The 22,494-nt window shown below is 34.4% G+C and overlaps 3 protein-coding genes across 3 annotated transcripts; all 3 read left to right on the forward strand.

The window, feature by feature from the left end:
- The first annotated feature begins 6,791 nt into the window (after positions 1–6,791).
- On the forward strand, positions 6,792–7,574 carry LOC117926458 (sodium/calcium exchanger NCL-like). The gene is made up of 2 exons (XM_034845551.1): positions 6,792–6,999; positions 7,289–7,574. The coding sequence occupies exons 1-2, from the start codon at positions 6,873–6,875 to the stop codon at positions 7,405–7,407; spliced, it is 246 nt and encodes an 81-aa protein (XP_034701442.1). The 5' UTR covers positions 6,792–6,872; the 3' UTR covers positions 7,408–7,574.
- A 4,908-nt stretch (positions 7,575–12,482) lies between these two features.
- On the forward strand, positions 12,483–14,732 carry LOC117926457 (sodium/calcium exchanger NCL-like). Its single transcript, XM_034845550.1, has 6 exons — positions 12,483–12,852; positions 13,134–13,256; positions 13,385–13,566; positions 13,683–14,099; positions 14,191–14,484; positions 14,578–14,732. Exons 1-6 carry the CDS (start codon positions 12,498–12,500, stop codon positions 14,722–14,724), a joined length of 1,518 nt encoding a protein of 505 aa, XP_034701441.1. The 5' UTR covers positions 12,483–12,497; the 3' UTR covers positions 14,725–14,732.
- A 4,055-nt stretch (positions 14,733–18,787) lies between these two features.
- Positions 18,788–21,191, forward strand: LOC117926080 (sodium/calcium exchanger NCL-like). The gene is made up of 6 exons (XM_034845165.1): positions 18,788–19,160; positions 19,449–19,571; positions 19,682–19,863; positions 20,014–20,436; positions 20,496–20,825; positions 20,952–21,191. The coding sequence occupies exons 1-6, from the start codon at positions 18,809–18,811 to the stop codon at positions 21,096–21,098; spliced, it is 1,557 nt and encodes a 518-aa protein (XP_034701056.1). The 5' UTR covers positions 18,788–18,808; the 3' UTR covers positions 21,099–21,191.
- Positions 21,192–22,494: the final 1,303 nt, after the last annotated feature.

A 22,494-nucleotide genomic window follows, 5' to 3' on the forward strand; every position in this document is an offset into this window, starting at 1 on the left:
CTATATATACTTTGTACATGAACGAATGAAAATATGAATGGAAAAAACTACCATTTATCAATTTGAAGATGGTATCAAAGCCATGGAACTGAAATCCTGGATATTTTGTCGCTATGGTAGTCCGACAGCGATCATCCATCCTAAGACAAGCCCTAATATTGATAAGTCAACCTTCAAATGCACTCACTGCAATAAGATTGATCCCACCAATCTGGATATCCCACAATTTCAAAGCAACGACTCTTGGTATGACCAGGAAAACAATGAGGAACCGAGGGTTTGAACCATGGACCTTTAGATCATGTTTAGACTATCAAGACTTTGTTATTAATGATAATAATCGTGATCAACGGAAGAAGGATTCCAAGAAAACCTCAATTGCAACTGTTGCCGAAATAAAAACAGAGGCTAATGTTGCTGAGAAAGCCTCTGCATTGGTAGCCGCTACAGATCATGGTGGTAAGTTTTTAAATACTTTTACACCTGTTATTAATAGTGCATGGATAATTGATTCTGGTGCTACAGATCATATGACTTTTGATTCTAGACAGGTTTCACCCCTTAGACCTTCCTCACAAAAAATTGTTTCCACAGCCAATGGTAACACAACCCCAGTCATTAGGGAAGGATCCTTAACTCTTACTGATACTTTGAATTTGGATTCTGTTTTAGTTGTTCCATCTTTAGATTACAATCTTTTGTCAGTTTCTCAAATCACCGCAGCCTTATCTTGTATTGTCATTTTTTGGCCTGAATTTTGTATGATTAAGGACATCCAAACAAGACAGACGATTGGTTGTGGTATTAAGTGAGGAAAACTCTATTACTTGGACTTACAGTCAAAGGATTCAAATAAGTTGCAACAAGCCTTGATGACAGATGGATCTGAGGGGGAGAAGAAAAAGTCTGAAATTTGGTTGTGGCATCGACGTCTGGGACATGCTTCCTTTGGTTATTTAAAAAAATTGTTTCCTAGTTTATTTGCAAAGAGTGATATTTCTGGTTTCCGTTGTGATATTTGTGAATTGGCTAAAAGCCATCGTGTTTCGTTTTCGTTAATTTTGAACAAAAGTCCGTTTCCTTTTATGGTTATACATTCTGATGTTTGGGGCCCATCCAAAGTCCCAACTTTGAGTGGCTCACGTTGGTTTGTTACTTTTATTGATGATTGTACCAGAATGACATGGTTATGCTTGATGAAGACCAAAGATGAAGTGAACTTGTTGTTTCAAAAATTTCATAAAATGATTGAAACTCAGTACAATGCAAAGGTTCGGGTTCTGCGTAGTGATAATGGCGGAGAATATCAAAGTTCTGATCTTCAAAAGTATTTGGAAGGACATGGCATCATTCATCAGACTACTTGTTCCAATACACCCCAGCAAAATGGAGTCGTTGAACGGAAAAATCGGCACTTGTTAGGGGTTGTTCGTGCTTCCTTGATAGCAGAAACACCAACATCTTATTGGGGAGAAGCAATCACATCTGCCGCATACTTGATTAATCGGGTACCTTCTAGCTCAATTAACTTCCAAACACCTCTCCAAGCTCTTACTAATGTCGTAGTTGCCCCAACTGTCCCAAATCTACCTCCTCGTGTTTTTGGTTGTGTGGCATTTTTGCATCTACACAAACACCAACGCACCAAGTTAACTTTTCATGCATTGCAATGTGTGTTTGTTGGATATGCATTGCACAAAAAGGGATATCGATGTTATCATCCTCCAACTCGACAAGTGTATATTACAAAGGATGTGGTGTTTCATGAAGATTCGATGTATTTTTCATCTAAGTCTGAACTTCAGGGGGAGTACCATAAGGAAATTCAGACTCTCGATTATGATTATCATATCTCTGAGGAAAATGAATCTGGACAATCTGAACTAGTGAACCAAGAAGCGGGTGAGTTGGATATGAGTGGTCAACAATTTGGGTCCGAAGATGTCTTCACTGAAATACCAAACCAATCGTCGTCTGTTGAAGGTGTTCTTAATTTGGAACCTGATCCATTCATGAAACGGTTACCACACTGTCATAATAGAGGTATTCCTAAACCCACATATGAACCTGAATTGTCTACCAAAGTCAAATATCCCATGAGCAACTATGTGTCTAACCATCGTTTGTCTGAATCAAATAAGTCATTTGTAAATCAATTATCTACTGTAGCTATTCCTAACAGTGTGCAGGAAGCCTTAACTGATCCAAGGTGGAAAGCAGCCATGAATGAAGAGATGAAATCATTGCAGAAGAATGAAACATGGGAACTCGTAGAATGTCCACCAGGAAAGAAGCCAGTTGGGTGTCGTTGGATCTATACTGTGAAGTATAAGGCAAATGGTAGTATTGAACGATTTAAAGCAAGACTAGTAGCAAAAGGGTACACTCAAACTTATGGACTTGACTACACAGAGACATTTGCACCTGTAGCTAAGATCAACACAATTCGAGTATTACTATCTTTAGCTGCAAACCTAGATTGGCCATTACAACAATTCGATGTGAAAAATGTCTTTCTGCATGGCGAGTTATCTGAAGAAGTATACATGGATCTTCCACCAAGATGCATGGTGTCAGAAAAACAATGTTAGAAGGTGTGCAAATTGAAGAAGTCATTGTATGGGTTGAAGCAATCCCCGAGAGCTTGGTTTGGAAGGTTCACAAAGTCAATGAGAGCTTTTGGCTATCGTCAAAGTAATTCAGATCACACTTTGTTCCTGAAAAAGTAACATGGTAAGATTACGGCACTCATCGTATATGTGGATGACATGGTAGTTACAGGAAATGATCCTGAAGAAAGAAAAGCTCTGCAAAATTATCTATCTAGAGAATTCGAAATGAAAGATCTAGGTCCTCTGAAATACTTTCTTGGGATTGAAGTTTCTTGATCAAGTGAAGGAATTTTTATGTCTCAAAGAAAGTATGCCTTAGATCTTTTATAGGAGACTGGAATGTCAGGATGTCAACCTGTTAATACACCAATAGAAGAAGGTCTGAAATTGTGTGTTGAGCCTAATCAAGTATCAACCGATAAGGGAAGATACTAGAGACTTGTGAGGAGATTAATGTACTTAGCTCATACAAGACCAGATCTTGCTTATGCATTGAGTGTTGTGAGTCAATACATGCATAATCCTGGAGAGCAACATATGAATGCAGTTATGCGTATTTTGAGGTATTTAAAGAATGCTCCTGGGAAGGGAATTTTGTTTGCTAAAAATGTTGAACATTAGAGTATAGAATTATATACTGATGCTGATTGGGCCGGTGCAGTGGATGATAGGCGATCTACATCTGGTTACTTTACCTTTGTAGGTGGTAATCTTGTGACATGGAAAAGTAAGAAGTAGAATGTCGTCGCCCGTTCAAGTGCAGAAGCGGAATTTAGAGGTATGGCTCTAGGACTTTGTGAGGCATTATGGCTAAGACTCCTCTTACAGGATTTAGGTTACCTATCTACGCAACCAATCCGATTGTTTTGTGACAATAAAGCCGCATGTGACATTGCTCATAATCCAGTACAACATGATTGTACAAAGCATGTCGAGGTGGATAGATTCTTCATTAAGGAAAAGTTGGATGATAAGATTGTGGAATTGCCTAAAATTCGATCAGAAAATCAATTGACCAATATCTTCACCAAAGCTGTTTCAAGTCAAGTGTTCTCAAAATTTTTAGACAAGTTGGGCATGTGTGACATCTATGCACCAACTTGAGGGGGAGTGTTGAGATATTAGGAAAGTTGAGATATTATGAATATTGAAATATTAGGAATATTAAGATATTAGGAATATTGAGATATTAGAAATATTGAGATATTAGGAAAGTTGAGATATTAGGATATTAGTTGTTATTTCCTTATATCATTCTTTCCTTGTATCATTCCTTCCCATTCTTATAATGGTGATTACCTTCTATATATACTTTGTACATGAACGAATGAAAATATGAAAGGAAAAAACTACCATTTATCAATTTGAAGAAATGATGCATGGTCTTTTTTTCCTATATGGACACACACATATATCTTATCTCAATTTGTACCATTGCTTGAATAGTATTTTTTCATTGTTCATTTAAGATCAAATCTAGGTCAAATAACCGAAAATGAGTTTCTTTGTCCCTAAAATATAATTTTGGCTAATAATTTCATTCAACAGAAAGAAAAAACGAATGAGCTTGACTATGTGATACATGTTAGAGGTCAATATATGGTTTTTAGCAATGTTTTTATAACCGAACCAGTCATCAAACCAGAAAAGTTATCGGTTCATGGTTCATTGGTCGGACCAGCGGTCGAACCGGTGACGTCATAAATATATATTTTATATAATATAAAATTTAAAAAATTAATAAATAAAAATAATAAATTCTATCTAAATTTTGGCAGTATCTATTATGTTTATTGAGTTTTTTTATAAAATTTTTTAGTTGTAGATATCAATTAATCCAATATTTTCAATCATTTCAATAAATTAAAATTTCAATGTGTAATAAATAAAAAAATAAAAAATAAATTAAATATTAAACATATCACTACAATTATAATCAATTAAAAATTAAGAAATTATATATAAAACATCAAAATTAAATTTTAAAAAACAAAAAAGGAAGGCAAGGCTATTTGGAAGGACTGAAACAGCAACCGACCGGCGGTCGAACCAGTCGGTTTGGTCCAATTTTTAAAACCATGGTTTTTAGGAATAATTCCGCTTTAAAGAAAGCAACAAGAGAAATTTACTTGCATGGAGAAATTAATTTCTTGTACCTTATCCATTTAAACTATGGAATAACAAAAGACTATTGATTTTGATCTAGTTCATGAATTATGTGGGTGTGCCAACACGAGCTGGGGAGCCAACTTGTTGACTTATATATTTCAATATGGATCTAATTATATCATTGGGGTTGAGTGTTATTGTGACATCCCACATCGGATAAGGGAAAAGTTCCTGATGCTATATAAATATGAACTTCTTTTAACCATGTAAACGCATTTTAAAAACGTGAGGGTCATTTGGGTCCCAAGCGAACAATATCTACAACGTTCGGAACGGATTGTTACAAATGGTATTAGAGCCGATTCCCGACCTTGATGTGGGGTTTGTTTAGTCTCGTAAGGGTATTTGTCTGTTTGACCCCATAAGAGTGTTTGTTTGTTTGGCCCCATAATCCAGTGGGACACAACGATGATGTTGTGTTTACATGAGGGATGTTTGTGACATCTCACATCGAATAAGGGGGAAAGTTTTTGACGCTATATAAATATAGACTTCCCTTAACCCTGTAAACATATTTTAAAGCCGTGAGGGTCCCTTTGACTCCAAAGTGGACAATATCTACATCGTTGGGATCGGATCATTACATTTATTCTCCATTTTTTTGGCTTATTTTGACCCATGGATGGCCATCTCCTATCTATGCCATGTTGTGCCATATTTCACCTTCGTTCTTTCTTCCTAATTTGATATCTCTGATAATAAAAAAAAATATATGAGGAAAAATTAAATTTGATTTGAAAACCTTTAAAATATTATAATTATTATATTAATAGGAATTTCCATTTAGTTAAGTATGAATATCTATAAATAAAAGATTATATAATATTTGAATAAGAAAGAATAATGGAATATATTAAAATTTTAATTCTTCTTAATTTTATCTTCCTTTATAATTGCATGTGTCATTTTCTCTTTCAACCTTATTACTCCAATAAATTGATAATATCCGTTCTTTCAACGGATATTCACCTTATAATTCAAACCACATTAAAACATGATGATATACCTCTTATGCATAGATAAACTTTATCTTTATATAACCACACCAATGAGTGACTTAAAGCTTTCAAGTACACAAAAAATGACATAAGAACGTGATCTAGCAACAAGATGTCTCATTCCTTGCTGGGTTTTCTTGGTAGTTGTTGTTCCCCTTCACATTGGATCCACATAATTGACCTCTCTCCTAACACTACATCTTGAATTGGGAAAATGCGATCTGTGTGCGTAATTGTTTAAGAAACGTGCCAAGAATGTAACAGTTGCAGAAATGAATTCTATGGTACTCCAATAAATGAATTATAGCTTCCAAGTACACAAACAATGACATAAGAACATGATCTAGCAACAAGATGTCTCATTCCTTGCTGAATTTTCTTGATAGTTGTTGTTCCCTTCACATTGGATCCACATAATTAAACTCTCCCCTAACAATATATCTTGAATTATGGGAAAATTAATGCAACTTGGGCACGTAATTGTTTTATTAGAAACGTGCCAAGAATGTAACAGTTGCAGAAATGAATTCTATGGTACTCCATTATGAAGACAGGCCACATCTTATTGAATGATTTTGGAATGAAATCTTTTAGCATGAATGAGATTCATATGCCATTTGCAGCAAACATATCACGTTGCTTTGAAAAGAAAATAAAATTCACATGGCTGATGGGCATAAGAATTTAGAGGGACCAGTCCCGATTCGCGTTGCTTTCTACCTACCTTACGCGCATTGACTAAAATTCATGGGGACATGACAATTTTCTGAAAATGACCAGTCCACAGTCCACATTGTTTTCTAACTACTTCACACGCCTACTAATAATGCTCCAATTAACACGTGACCAAGGCAGAAAAGTCATGAGTTATATGATTGATCATAAAGTTTGCAGATAAACCATTTTAATACTATTTTAGCTAACTCTTCGTCTGGGCTAGTCTCTGATGGAGTTGGAGATGCTCATCAGCAATCAGATTTTATTGTTTTTGAGCACTGGCCTTCATCAGATAGCTATAGCCAGACGATTGGATCCATGCCATGCACCACCACTGTGCCTGGAAACATGTTCCTTTTCTGTGTATGTTTCATTGATGTTGTTTGCAGCCAAGCTCTGGTATGATGGGAGTGAAATTCTGGTGGAAGTTGCTAGTCCTAGAATTTCTGGTGGGGTTTTTCTACCTCTGCTCGGCTCGCTTCTTGATGCCATTATCAGCTTTGGTAAGATTGATTTAAACCAATATCTCTCGTCAAATTTATCACTTCTTTAGAATTTATGGTTCCATTTCTCAACCCATTATTTGTTGATTTCAAATATCTATATCTATATATATATATATATATATATACAGCAGTTGCCATTTTCCGGACCGAATACGTACCATCGACTTAAAGTTCCCAATTAGTCAAAAAATAAAAATAAAAATCAGCAATATCCCAAAATATCCACCAATACAATCTAATTGTTTTTTACACACTGATAGAATGTTTTATTGTTGGCATTTTGAAGCATCCAGACTATGTAGGAACACAGAAACTGCTGAAAATGATAAGGTGTCAGCTGGGATCGGCTTGCTGACTGGATCAACTGCTATGCTTCTGATGTTGCTAGGGGATCCTTCATCATAGTTGGCAAGTATGACCTTGAATATTCAAGGGATAAAGCATCGAAGAAGGATGCCAGAGGATTCATCTTAGTTGGTACTTCGCTCTACTCTTCAATTACTTCAACTATTTCGATCTCAACAGGGGTTGCTTCGAAATTGTAAACTACCAAATTTTGTTTTCGTAGTACATAGTGCATATTCCTTTATTTCTATTTTCAGGTTCAGTTCTTAGTACTAACGTGTGGGCTAGCTATATTGCAAGTTTCATGGGTGAACCCGTATTTTTTATGTGTGTTTCCACTCAACGATAAGATTCACTTTTTATTACGAAAAATTAACTTTTAAAAAGTTGGAGTTATTACTTATTTTACTTATTTTTAATGAAAAAATAAAATAAAAAAATAAAATCTTAAAATAACTCTTTTTTAAGAAAAACATTATTACCAAAAACCTGATTTAGGTATGAGAGTGGCACCCGATTTTTAAGTATTTTTACTAATTGGGAAAATGCTTTAGAGTAGCATCTCTCTAACCTTTAAAAAAGTCAAAACTATGTTAATTAACTAGTAAATCATGAATACCAAGAAACAAAAACATATATATACAAGACAGTGACAAAGAATAAGAAAATGATGATGAATATATGAGCTATGCATATTAAAAGATCATAGGACCAAAGCCAAACAAACAAGGATCTCTCAAGAGCATAACATGGTTAGTAAAGGAATTAAACAATCAAAGGAATAATGGAACATACCTCTCAAATGCCCAAAACAAGGGCAACAATCTTACATAAGAAAGAAAAAGTTAATTTACAAGTATAAGAAAAGATCTATCATCAAAACAATGATTATCCAACATGTACATGATATCTACAACTCTAATTAAAGAACAAAAATGACTAAGTTAACATCAAATGAGATTAATTCATACAAACATAGCACGATACAACAAATAGGACTACATTTATACACTTACAAAACAAATTCATTTCCAAGAGTTAAAGAGTGGTCATGCTATAGGAGAAAGCTTATTTATAATGCACAAGATCTACACTACACAAATCAAGAATCAAATAAGGCTATATGAGACCAATTCAACAAAATAGAAAAGAGGTGCAAAATAGGACATGTTAGTGTGTGAAAGATGGATTAATTTAATAAGGCTAGAGGTAAGGTAAAAAATCAAGGAAAAAATTTCCTGACAAGTTCAAGATGTCTAAACCACATATCACAGTCAAAGGAGCCCAACTATAAACCAAATGATACAAATTTCAAGAAACATTTAATGACTAAAAAAAAACAAGAAAACATACAAATATACAAAAGATTATTTATTCAACAAGCATAAACATGAATTTTTTAACAAGACCAAATCTCCTAAGTTTATTTAGGACGTCTAAATCAAAGTTCAAACCTAAAAAATAATTGATAATAAAAGAATTGGGATCAATTAGCAAAAACATTTTAGTATGCAAAAATAAAACAACGACCTAACACCTAAAAAATTGGATTATTCAACTAGTTTGGGAATGAGATTTCTAGCAAGGAAAGAAGTCTTCATCACATTCAAGGTGTCTAAAATATATTTTTAAGTTTAAAAAACAATTTAAAACATGCCAAAAGGGTCTAGATTTACAACAATATTTTGAGACTCAAAAACAAGATAGCAAGTAGTCAACAATTAGAAAACAAGATATAGGCCTAAAAACTAGTCTAATGAGCATGCCAAGAGGCTCATAAGGGCAAAAAATAATTCCATTCATCTTAGATTTCAAGGATTATTTATGTTTTTGAAAAACAAGAAAAAGCTTAAGGGTTGGACTTCTCAATTCTCTTCTTGTGGCGGCATTGAGTTGCATGTTTGCTATGTTGAGTTTAGTCTTAGAGTCTTTGTTTTCTTGACTTATTATTTTTAGGTCCGTCAAAATGTGTTTTAAGTTCACAACATCTATAGCAGAAAATACTCTTTCCTACCATCTCTTGAAAAATATCCCATTGAAGGAATCAATTTTAAAGGTATTAGAGTAGGTGTGAACTAGAAAGCCTTCATTTAAAAACTTATTTTAAGATTGTTGAATTTAGAAATCTAAAAAAATTTAAGCAATTTCGATCTAGCCTAAAATTGAATAAACAAGAAACAGAATAAAAAGGAAAGGAATACTTACTGGAGTAAAAGACTGAGTTGTGACGAGACATTGTCCTTAAAATAAGTTCATCCTCTTCAAAGATGAACTCAATAATCAACATCCTATTTCCAATATACAACAATCAATGACCTCGTCTTAGATTCATTTCTTTGATGAGACACAGTACAATTCATGATTATATAATTGTAATTTCTCCAAAAGAAAGTGTACAACATAAAAGGGTTGCAAACTTGTATACGGTAAGAGCAAGGATGCAAGACAATATAAGATAACTGCAGGTAGCTAGAAATATGTGCAGCACTCGGTTCGGTTTGGTATGACTGCAACCCGTGCAATGATACAAAAGACCTCGTTGCAGAGGCTGTAATTGAACCTACTGCTGTATAGAAGCAGCAAATGAGGAGCAGCTGCAGGCCATGGGCTGTAGCAGTGGTAGGTACAGCGGGCTATATGAACAGGTGCAACAGTGGCAGTAGGAGCAGGTGCAATAATGGATGCAGGAACAGGTACAACAATGGGCTGCTGGAATAGGTGCTGTAGTGGGATGCAGTTGCAGGAATATGTGCAGAGAAAAGAGTCAGGTTATGGGAGAAGGTTTCTTTAAAAATCTTGAGAGGGACTCAGAGAAGCGGGAGCATTTACAGGCAGAGAAGTCTAACGGGGACTCTTCAAAAAAAGTTGAACGACTACAACAAATTATTTAAAAAATAATAATTAAATAAATCACGTTGTCTCTTAACCCGGTCTTTTCTCTAACTGGGAAGATTTGGTCAACCTCAGAGATGAGCCCAAGTCAAAGGGATTGGCAACAATTGTAACTCACACACTCTCTCTACAATACATCGACTTCACATGTAGAGCAAGAATGATGTTTACGAGTGGCAAAACATAGTGGAGATAACACAAGCTTACTATGTGCCTAATTATTTGGTGCTAAAGCTTCTCTTGATAATTAGCATAATTGACTTCCAACTCTCTTTTTGTAATAAAAGTCACGAGTTACCTTTTGGAATGTCTTTCTTATAGAGTCGTGGACCATTGGATCTTATCTAGACCGATGGATGGAAACCTTCTTCGTTTCAATCAATTGTGTGGAGATGATCGAGGCTTTAGTTGACAATGGTGCCTGCCTCTTTCAACATCATATCCTTCTCAATTTTCCAAGTGATTGACATCTCTTGATTGGATACTTCCTCAGCCTATTGAATCGTAGGCTTTGCCTATGGAAGATACTTAACCAAGGGACAAATTATTCTTGATCTTTTTGTTCCATGTGGTAGAGGCAAAAGCTTGGTAACATGTTAGCACAATGTTATACCACCATGAATGCATCAATTCACAAAGGCTTTCTAAAATGGTGAGCCTGTTACCATGCATAGCTTCCCTCATTTCTCCATTTGGGTGAGCTAAGGCTTATATGATTGAGGCAAGTTTCTTTGATGAGATTGCCTTTAAAGGTGAGGCAATATTATCTCGAAAAATTGATATATATACTCCTAAAAGCAATCTCCCTACAAAAGAAAGAATATCTCGAAAAATTCTATTTGTCATCTCGAAAAATTGATAAATATACTCTAAAAGCAATCACATAATCATATATAAACTTTAATACATAACTGTGTTAATAAGAAAAGTAGGCACAAAATGGGACAATTATTTGATAAATAAGTTTTCAATAAATTAGTAATTTTAGTTAAATAATAAAATCTTTTGGTTTCAATACGGGTTATTTCAAATTACTCCTTGAAATCATCAAATACTTGAAACTTTCCTATCTTTTAAAAAAACCTTTGTATCTTTTAGGGCATAATTTTTTTATGTTACATATCTTATTTTTAGAAGTTTTTATCTATTTTTTACAATTAATAATTATTTTTTATTTTTTAGAGTCTTTTACATTTTTATTTATTATTTTTTTTTATCACATCAATTGTTTTTAAAATTATAAATCATATATGTACAAGTATTGAATAATAAAAACATAATACTATTTATAAATTAATAATCTCACTAAGATATTAATTTCTCTTGATCCTAAAAGTATTATTTTATAGGGGTTTTACTCAACTATCAAACAAATTGATCATTAGAGTATTTATCATTGTTAGAATCTAGTTCACTTAATTGATATTTGTCTTATGGGTCAAACCACATTCCAACCTAATCTACCTCAGCATATGGATAAACTTCAACTCTATATTATTACACCAATAAATGAATTATAGCTTCCAAGTACACAAACAATGACATAAGAACATGATCTAGCAACAAGATGTCTCATTCCTTGCTGAATTTTCTTGATAGTTGTTGTTCCCTTCACATTGGATCCACATAATTAAACTCTCCCCTAACAATATATCTTGAATTATGGGAAAATTAATGCAACTTGGGCACGTAATTGTTTTATTAGAAACGTGCCAAGAATGTAACGTTTGCAGCAATTAATTCTATGGTACTCCATTATGGAGACAAGCCACATCTTATTGAATGACTTTGGAATGAAATTTTTTAGTATAAATAAAATTCACACGCTCTTTGCAGCAAACATATCACGTTGCCTTGAAAATCAAATAAAATTCACATGGCTGATGGGCATAAGATTTTAGAGTGACCAGTCCCCGTTCGCGCTGCTTTCTACCTACTTTACGCGCATTGAATAAAATTCATGGGGACATGATAATTTTCAGAAAATGACCAGTCCACAGTCCACGACTCCACATTGTTTTCTAACTACTTCACGCGCTGTTCCAATTAACACGTGACCAAGACAGAAAAGTCATGAGTTAAAATAATCATAAAATTTGCAAATAAAACATTTGAAATAGTATTAGCCAAACTTGGAGTGGACCCCTGAATCATACTGACAGTATACTAGTTAACGTATATATATATATATTAGTAGGGCATATTGGCCTAAGGCAAGCTAAAGAATGGCTACGAAACATGAACTCTTTTTTGTAGCAATGATTCTTGTCATGCTAGTTAATCCAGGATATTGTGCACTTACTATGGAAGCTAATTCTTCCTTTGCGCTCGTTTCTGATGGAGTTGGAGAGGTTCAGCAACCAGATTTTATTGTTTTTGAGCACTGGCCTTCATCAGATAGCAGCTATAGCCAGAGGATTGGATTCATGCCATGCACCACCACTGTGCCTGGAAACATATTCCTTATGCTTGTGTATGTTTCATTGATGTTGTTTGCAGCCAAGCTCTTGTATGACGGGAGTGAAATTCTGGTGGAAGTTGTTAGTCCTAGAATTTCTGGTGGGGTTTTTCTACCTCTGCTCGGCTCGCTTCTTGATGCTATTATCAGCTTTGGTAAGATTGATTTAAACCAATCTCTCTCTTGAAATTCATCCCTTCTTTAGAACTTACGGTTCCATATCTCAACCCATCTGTTGATTTTTCCTTTACGGGAACCTTCTCACTCTTGCTTCAGCAGTTGCCATTTTCCGGACCTAATTAATACCATCGACTTAGAGTTCCAAATTAGTCACAAAAAAAAAAAAAAAAAATTCCAGAATATTCCAAAACATCCACCTTGTAATCTGATTATTTTATGCACACTGATGGAATGCTTTGTTGTCGGCATTTTGAAGCATCCAAGCTATGTGGGAACACAGAAACTGCTGAAAATGATAAGGTGTCAGCTGGGATCGGTTTGCTAACTGGATCAACTGCTATGCTTCTGATGTTGCTAGGGGGATGCTACATCATAGATGGTACTTCACTATACTCTTCAATTACTTCAACTATTTCGATTTCAACAGGGATTGCATTGAAATTTTAAACCATGAAATTTTGTTATCCTAGCAGTACATAATGCATATTCCTTCATTTCTATTTTCAGGTTCAGCTCTTAGTACTAACGTCAGGGCTAGCTATACTGCGAGGATCATGGTCAAATCTGTCATGCCATTCATCATAATCCAACTATCACAAATTCTCAACAGGACTTCACCGATTTGCTTAGTGGTCTTGATTTCACTCATTATCTCTGTTTCTTTATTGCTTGCATATTGCCTTTATCAGGTATTTGTCTACTTCAACTCAAATTTTGCTTCTTATTGACATATTTTGTATTTTCAATAACCAAACGTTTTCTTATGCTACCTTCTTCGTAACTTTCAAATGAAATGTTGTTGCAGGTCTTTCACCCTTCTATTTTGAAAAGAAGACTTACATATGCAAACCCCAAGCATATTATGCCTAGAACTGAAAAAAATTTGAAAAGTTGTTCATTGGGAAGGCTCTTAACAGCTAATGATGAACCTGATGTGGAAGATATGAGAAGGTTATATGAGGTGATTGGAGAGAATTCAGATCAGTTGATCTCTGCTAGTGAGTTAAGAGCGCTGATAACAGGATTCCCGATTAAAGACAAAGATTCAGCCATTGATGATGCTGTTGGAGAAGTAATGAGAGATTTTGATTCATGTGGGGATTCTAAAATTAATATCGATGTGTTTATCAAAGAAATCTCAAAATGGCGTAGTAAGAATTCAGCAGCTTGTTCCAGTGACAATGATTTGAATACAAGACTAGTTGTAGACTTCTTCAATTTGGTATGCTATCAACGCCGTGTTATTCTTTGTCCAGTCCTGATTGAATCCTTACTGTTAGTGTTGTAACATCTCTAAATTAATGTATTTGCAGGCGGCAAACAGAGAGCATGAACTGCTGGGTGTTCAGAGTGATGAGGTTGCAAAGATCAAAAACCCCAAATGGAGTGCCTCTAAAGCAGTGCTGATGCTGCTTTTGGGATCTCTGATAGCTGCTACATTTGCTGATTCTCTTATCAATGCTGTCGGCAACTTCTCCACTGATACAAACATTCCTTCTTTCCTTGTCTCATTTACTGTTCTGCCTTTCGCCATCTCCAGTGAGGCGGTGGCAGCTCTAATGTTTGCCAGCCAAAACAAGTTGAGGATTTCTTTAACATTTTCAAAGGTTTGTCTCTCCCCTTGCACTTTGAACTTGGTTACTTTTCGGTTCTAGTTATGACGTTCTAATTTGTAGCTCTACATGAATTGTTTACTGCAGATATATGGGGCGGTGAGCATGAACAACCTCCTTTGCCTGTCAATCTTCTTAGGCCTGCTTTATTTTCGCCATTTAACATGGAACTTCACATCTGATGTGCTGATTATACTCATTGTTTGGAGCTTTCTTCCAAAAAACATGGGATGACCAAAAAAGAAAACTCTTGGCTTGGTCCACGTCAGATTCTCTCCTTTTTTCTTTTTTTGGTCTCTTGGATGCTTCAAGAGCAATTAAAAATTAGGTAGTTCTATGTCTGACAACCTAGAGACTTGAGGTAACCTCAACAACATTTGAGATCTTGTAGTACCTTCAACATTATCCCATGATGTATCCATATATTTTTCATGGTTTTTTTTTTTTTTTGGGTCAGAGAATGTATAATTGTAAATGTTTTTCATTAATGATAAGAAGTCCGCTGTTTGCATACACCAGTATATCAGCACAAGCTTGGCTAGAAGAAAGTCTATTCTACCCACCCTCTCCCCTGTGACTATATTTTTAGCTGGGCAAGTTTAGTAAGTTGAGAAACAAATACCAACAAAAGACAACCCCTACAGAATATGAAGGTTTGCTTTCCAATGAGAAGGTAAGAAGATTTGCCCCCTTCTCCATGGGGCCATTCTCTTTAACGGTTGACCTTTGAGGGTGTCGGTACCGACATTGATATCGAGGGTGTTGTTACCTTGGGTACTTTCTTGTCAAGTACAATGTCCACCTAAAGGACTAAACTCATTGGGTGTTGAGTTTCTCCAACAAGAAGTAAGGAGGGAATATAAGCCAACATTCATTACAATATTAAATTAACTATGTTTACTAACTGAATGTTGATATGACTTTATTCAACAATGTGCAAGTAAAAGCATGTCGTAAAAGATTAACATTAAAAAATGTAAATATTGGAGGATGTTATTATTAAAAGTTGATTGTATTAAAGATAAAAAATATCGGTTTTATGAATATCAATAACTCGATTTTATAGATATATTGGATATATCGATTTCCAAAAACTTGTAGCCTCTCCTTTAATGTGGAAAAAAAGAATTATTTGATTTAATTAGAAGATAGTTAAATATATTAAAAAAATATAAAATAGATATATATATATATATATATATCCATTTTAACATTATTCATTCTTTACACAATTAAAGGGAGAAGAGGAAAAAAACTTGAGACAATGTAAAAAATTTATTGAATTCAATCTTTTCTTCTTTTATTTTTTATTAGCTTTTCATTTTCTTTCAATTTTCCCTTAAAACATTTTAGAATTCAAGTTGAAAGTTTAAAAAGCTTAAGAGAGAGAGAGAGAAAGAGAGAATTGGGGGCTGGGTGGATTTGGTGGTATTTTATTTTTCTTTATTTTTATTATCAAGTGTTTGGGGCTACAATTCTAAAATAATTTTTAATATTTTCATTAATTTCTTTAATTTTCTAATGCTAAATCAAATTAAAGAGTTTGAAAATTCTTTCTAATTTTACTTTTTCATTTGTTTTTGTCTATCCAAATTAACAAATTGCTTTTAAGTGCATTTTCTAATAAAATTTGTAAAACATTTTTATCATCATTATCGTTATAAAGAATCTAAATAACATAAATTTTTTGAGATTCTACAATTGTCCCTTTCCTGAACCAAATTCTTAGAGAAAAAATAATTTTTCCTGACTTATTGATCCCTTTTCCTGATTTCTCATTTGTTAATTACTTGGTTTAGTATAAGATGGAGATAGACATATGTCACCATAACAATGAGTGAATCAATGAATGATAGTAGAATAAATGACATTAACCCCCCTTTTTTGACGGACAAATGACTATCTAAAAAGAGACAATGGCCGTGAAACCCAATCTTGCTTACATATTTGGAGAACAAATAAATGGGTTTTTGTTTCAAAGAACTGTATATAAACTATAATTTTTATTAAGAGATTTAGAATATTTATGGTACTTGTAGGATGAATTGGTATAATTTTCATGAAGGGTCCACTGTCCACATTGCTTTCCACCTACTCGTACGTAGTATTCCAATTCACACTGAAAAATGATCGTAAAATATTCTTGTATCGTTGAGTGATTTATCACAAAGTTTGCAAATAAATTGATTTAATGTTATGTGTTAGACTTGAAGTGCAATCTACTTGACCATACTCATTGTATAATATGTAACAAAGAAGTTGGGCCAATATATATGGAGAAGAATAGTATTATTTATGGGCTACATTAATTAGGTTCTGATCACAAAGCCAATTGATTAAGCTCAAGCATGGCTATGAAACATGCACTCTTTTTTAGCCATGCTGGCGAGCACAGGAACTTATGGGCATATTGTAGCTAACTTGGCCTCCTTTGAGCTGGTCCATGATGGAGTTGGAGAGGGTCAGAAACCAGTTTTTGTTGCTTTTAAACAATTGGCCTCATTAGATCGCTACTGCAACCATGGATATGGATTCATGCTTTGCACCACCATTATGTTGGGAAACATATTTCTTGTCCTTGTGTATGGGTACTTGATGTTATTTGCAGGCAAGTTTTTAAATGAAGTGAGTTTTTCTACCTCTGCTCAGCTCACTTCCTGATGCTTTTATCAGCATTGGTATGCATCCATTCCATATCTCAACCACTTTTTGAATTTGCAATTTCAAAAAATATAATTTATTCATTTCCTGCACCTCTTCTGTACTCAAGTTCAGAGATTTACGACAGTGGCAAGATCTCTCTACTCGTCTTGATTTCAATATCGATCTTCTCCCACTTTCTTCAGCAGTTGCTGCCTTTCCGGACCAATACAAAAATAAATAAAGAATATCCCATAAGGTTGGCCATACATTTGGCTTAAGTTTCCAAGATTTCCAAACAATAATTCAACTTATGTTAACTTATTTTTCACTCATTCGAGATGTATGACCAAGTAAGAAATTGATATCAATAAATAAAAATGAGTAATTGAGAAGAATGGGAGAGATATAATAATATTAAATGTTTATGTGGAAAATCTCTCAATAGATCAAAAATCACAAAACTATCGGTGATCAAAAGCTTCTATTATGAAAAACAATCAAAATGTAAGGATTTACCTAGTTCAAATCTATCAATCTTTCACAAACTACGTGACCTACACATTCTCACTTCATTAACATGCCTTCATTTTCTCTAACATACTTAGAGTGAATGCCAAACTTAATATCAACCTCCTCTTAAAGCTCAACCAAAAAGAAAATAAGTTTTGACTCAAACTCAAATAAATGCAAAAATGAAATATGAATGAATAATATGAATCAACCCATTTTTTAATGAAATCCAATTGAAAAATGATTAGAAAATTGGAATAAGGATGATTTTCTTGGAAATCAAGTAAGGAATATTTTATCAAAAACTGAACACTTCCAATTTAAATTGAAGAGAGGAAGCACAAAGGAGCGTAAGACAACTCTTGGTGTTCTTATTCTAAATTGAAAAAATTTGGGTTAAATATGAAATGGAACTGTTAAATCCAATAGTTAAAAAAACATAAACATACAATAAAAGATTAATTGATGTTACTTAAATATTCTCTTAAACTTAGCTTCAATGCCATTAAGATCATGTTTTTGTGTTTGTTGCATTCATCATTGGGATTGGATCCACATAGTTAACCTCTCCCCTAACACTATCTTGAATTGGCAAAATTCACCTGCCACGGATGTAATGTTTGTAGCTTAAGAACGTGTATAATTTATTGTCAATGAATTCTAGAGCAATCCAATAAGAAGACAAGCGACTTCTTATTTAATGAATTTGGAATGATAATCTTAATGAGATTCATTTGCGATTTGAAAAGATTATAAAATAAAATTCACTGGCCCCGGTGCGCGTTGCTTTCTACCTACTTTATATGCATTGAATAAAATTCATGGGGACACGACAATTGTTAGAAAATGACCAGGCCACAGTCCACACTACTTTCTACCCACTCCACACGCCTACTCATAATGTTCTAATTCACACGTGACAATCACAGAAAACTTATGAGTCAAATAATCATAAAATATGCATTTCGTCGAATGATTGAGCATAAAATTTGCAAATGGATCATTTTAATATAGGAGTCAAACTTCAAGTGGCCTCCTAAATCATACCCAATATATAGTATAATGTTTAAAAGTAAGTGTATATATACATATGGCATGATACAGGGCGTATTGGCATAAGGCAAGCTCAAGAATGGCAAGGAAACATGCACTCTTTTTTCTAGCGATGGCTCTTCTCATGCTAGTGAACCCCGGGAATTGTGGACTTGCTATTTTAGCTAACTCTTCCTCTGGGCTGGTCTCTGATGGAGTTGGAGAGATTCAGCAATCAGATTTTATTGTTTTTGAGCACTGGCCTTCATCAGATAGCTATAGCCAGACGATTGGATTCATGCCGTACACCACCACTGTGCCTGGAAACATTTTCCTTATCCTTGTGTTTGTTTCCTTGATGTTGTTTGCAGCCAAGCTCTTGTATGATGGGAGTGAGATTCTGGTGGAAGTTGTTAGTCCTAGAATTACTGGTGGAGTTTTTCTACCTCTGCTCGGCTCGCTTCTTGATGCGCTTATCAGCTTTGGTAAGATCGATTTAAACCAAGATCTCTCTTGAAATTAATGACTTCTTTAGTCCAAGTTATAAGAACTAACTTGTGTATCCATTCCATATCTGAACCCATTTGTTGAAACAAAAATTTCGGGAACCTTCTTCCTCTTGCTTCAGCAGATGCCATTTTCCTCACCTAATACCATTGAATTAAAGTTTCCTATTAGTCAACCAAAAAATGCAGAATATTCCAAAACATCCACTATGTAATCTAATTATTCTATATACGCTGATGGAATTGTTTGTTGTCGGCATTTTGAAGCATCCAGGCTATGTGGGAACAAAGAAACTGCTCAAAATGATAAGGTGTCAGCTGGGATCGGTTTGCTAACTGGATCAACTGCTATGCTTCTGATGTTGCTAGGGGGATGCTGCATCATGGATGGTAATTCACTCTACTCTTTAATGACTTGAACCATTTCGATATCAACAGTGATTGATTCGAAATTTTGAACTATTACCGAATAATTTATGTTCCATTATTTCTATCTTCAGGTTCAGCTGTTGGCACTGACGTCAGAAATAGCTATACTGCAAGGATCATGATCATATCTGTCATGCCATTCATAATAATCCAACTATCACAAATTCTCAACAGGACTTCACCAATTTTCTTAGTGGCCTTGATTTCACTCATTATCTCTGTTTCTCTATTGCTTGCATATTGCCTCTATCAGGTATTTGTCCACTTGAACTCAAATTTTGCTGCTTATTGAAATATTCTGTAAACTCAAATTTTGCTGCTTATTGAAATATTCTGTATTTTCAATAACCAAACGCTTTCTTATGCTACCTTCTTCATAATTTCAAATCAAATATTGTTGCAGGTCTTTCACCCTTCTATTTTGAAAAGAAGACTTGCTTATACAAACCCCATGCATATTATGCCGAGAACTGTAAAAAATTTGAAATGCTGTTCATTGGGGAGGCTCTTAACCGCTAATGGGGAACCTGATGTAGAAGTTATCAGAAGGTTATTTGCGATGATTGGTGAGAATTCAGATCAGTTGCTCTCGGCTAGTGAATTAAGAGCACTGATAACAGGAATCCAGATTAAAGACAAAGATTCAGCTATTAATGATGCTGTTGGAGAAGTAATGAGAGATTTTGATTCATGTGGGGATTCTAAAATTAATATAGATGCCTTCATTAAAGGAATCTCAAGCTGGCTTGCTAAGGCTAAGCATTCAGCAATTTGTTCCAGTGACAATGATTTGAAGACAAGACTAGTTGTAGACCACTTCAATTTGGTATGTCATCAATGTCGTGTTATTCCCAGTTCCGTCCTTGATTGAATCCTCACTGTTAGTGTCGTAACATCTCTAAATTAATGAATTTGCATGCAACAAACAAAGAGCATGAACTGCTGGGTGTTCAGAGTGATGAGATTGCAAAGATCGAAAACCCCAAATGGAGTGTCTCTAAAGCAGTGCTGATGTTGCTTTTGGGGTCTCTGATAGCTGCTACATTTGCTGATCCTCTAGTCAATGCTGTTGGCAACTTCTCCACTGCTACAAACATTCCTTCTTTCCTGTTCTCATTTGCTGTTCTGCCTTTCGCTAGCTCCAGCGAGGCAGTGTCAGCTCTAATGTTTGCCAGCCAAAAGAAGTTGAGGATCACTTCTTTAACATTTTCAAAGGTTAGCCTAAGTTGATGTATTAGACTTCATTGTTGCTTCTATATGTCTATGGTAACTGATTGAATTTTGGGTTACCGTCATGATGTTCTAATTCATAACCATATATGAATTGTTTGCTGCATGCAGATATATGGAGCAGTGAGCATGAACAAGCTCCTTTGCTTGTCAGTCTTCTTAGGCCTGCTTTATTTTCGCCATTTAACATGGAACTTCACATCCGAGGTGCTGATAATTCTCATTATTTGGAGCTTTCTTCGAAAGCAAATGAGATGACAGAAAGGAAAAATTGTAGCTTTGTCCACGTCAGATTCTCATTTATTTATTTATTCATTTTTTTATTCTTCCTGATGATCTCCCTATAAGAGAAATAGTGCCTCCTAAATGGAGTAAGCCACCACAAATGATAACATTCCCAATGTATGATGGTTTGCTTTTCCTAATAAAAAGATACAATGGTTTCCTTTCCTCCCCCACCCACTTCAGTCTCTTTTATATTTTTTGAGGGTGTCATCACTGCCTTTGGAACCTTCTTATCAAATGCAATGTCCACCTAAAGGCCTCAACTTAAAGGGTGTTGAGTTTAGCATGATCCCTAGCTATACAATGTTTTGAAACACTGGGCTTCATTAGATAGCTACTGCAACTATAAATGTGGATTCATGCCATGCACCGTCACTGTGTCGGGAAATATATATATTCATTATCCTTATGTATGGTTGCTTTATGTTCTTTGAAGCCAACTTTAAAAAAGACGAAATATAATAGTTCTCTTACAAGTTTCAGGAAGTTCATAAAAAATTGTGGGGAAGGGTCCATGTGAGAGTGAGAGACCAACTTGAGAAAAGGCCTAGTCAAATTTAGAAATGGCATATGTTGGCCCACCAAGCCTAAGTCATGTTAACATTTGGGCAGCTGTAGTTGTTTTCAACTTGCGCACATAATGTCATGGTCAACTTCATTGTTGTATGCTTTTCATTCTCATCGTAATTTATAAATAACTCGATTTATCTTCCCTATTTTAGTTGTCCATATCAATGTCGGTTCTTTTTTATTTTTTTAGGGTTAGATATATTTTTATTTTTTAGCTTTTGTTGTGTTTTATACTTCATCCCAGTACATTTAAAACTAACCACTTTACTATTCAAACTTATTAAAAGGTTAATGAACAACATCTTAAGGAAGGAATAAGGCTGAATGTAATAAAAAACACATCTATTTTGTTAAAATTCAAAGTTGTCACAATTCGCAATTGCATGCGAAAATCACAAATAGTCTTTCGAATATTTCTCTAAAATAAAAAATTAAAATTGGTAATTGTCATATTTTGAAAGTATTTGAGAAATTCCATTTTAAAGTTGTTCTAAGTTCAAACTAGAATTTAAATAAAATATATAAAAAAAATTCTATTTTATAATTTTATAAAGGATTTGTAATTAAAGGTAAAGTGTTGGATTTTGAATATAGAGGATCAAATTGTAAAACATGTGAGATGTTGAGGAGATAAAATGTATTCAACTTTTTTTTTCCCTCTATTTTTCTTTCTTTGTTTCATTGTATAGAAACGCAACATTGTAACTTTGATATTGATATGTACACTATAAAAAGCTTATTCAACCATTTCTTTTCTTTGCATTTTTATATGGTATTAGAGCCTCATTGCTCTTAGGCA

Source organism: Vitis riparia, chromosome 12 (genome assembly GCF_004353265.1).
Source record: "Vitis riparia cultivar Riparia Gloire de Montpellier isolate 1030 chromosome 12, EGFV_Vit.rip_1.0, whole genome shotgun sequence".
Classification (NCBI taxonomy): Eukaryota; Viridiplantae; Streptophyta; class Magnoliopsida; order Vitales; family Vitaceae; genus Vitis; species Vitis riparia.

Coding starts and splice junctions, on each gene's coding strand:
- LOC117926458 (XM_034845551.1), top strand. CDS start 6,873: ATGTTGTTTGCAGCCAAGCTCTGGTATGATGGGAGTGAAATTCTGGTG. Junction 7,000..7,288: donor TGATGCCATTATCAGCTTTG/GTAAGATTGATT, acceptor GGCATTTTGAAG/CATCCAGACTATGTAGGAAC.
- LOC117926457 (XM_034845550.1), top strand. CDS start 12,498: ATGATTCTTGTCATGCTAGTTAATCCAGGATATTGTGCACTTACTATG. Junction 12,853..13,133: donor TGATGCTATTATCAGCTTTG/GTAAGATTGATT, acceptor GGCATTTTGAAG/CATCCAAGCTATGTGGGAAC. Junction 14,485..14,577: donor TTTCTTTAACATTTTCAAAG/GTTTGTCTCTCC, acceptor TGTTTACTGCAG/ATATATGGGGCGGTGAGCAT.
- LOC117926080 (XM_034845165.1), top strand. CDS start 18,809: ATGGCTCTTCTCATGCTAGTGAACCCCGGGAATTGTGGACTTGCTATT. Junction 20,437..20,495: donor TTGTAGACCACTTCAATTTG/GTATGTCATCAA, acceptor CCTCACTGTTAG/TGTCGTAACATCTCTAAATT. Junction 20,826..20,951: donor CTTCTTTAACATTTTCAAAG/GTTAGCCTAAGT, acceptor TGCTGCATGCAG/ATATATGGAGCAGTGAGCAT.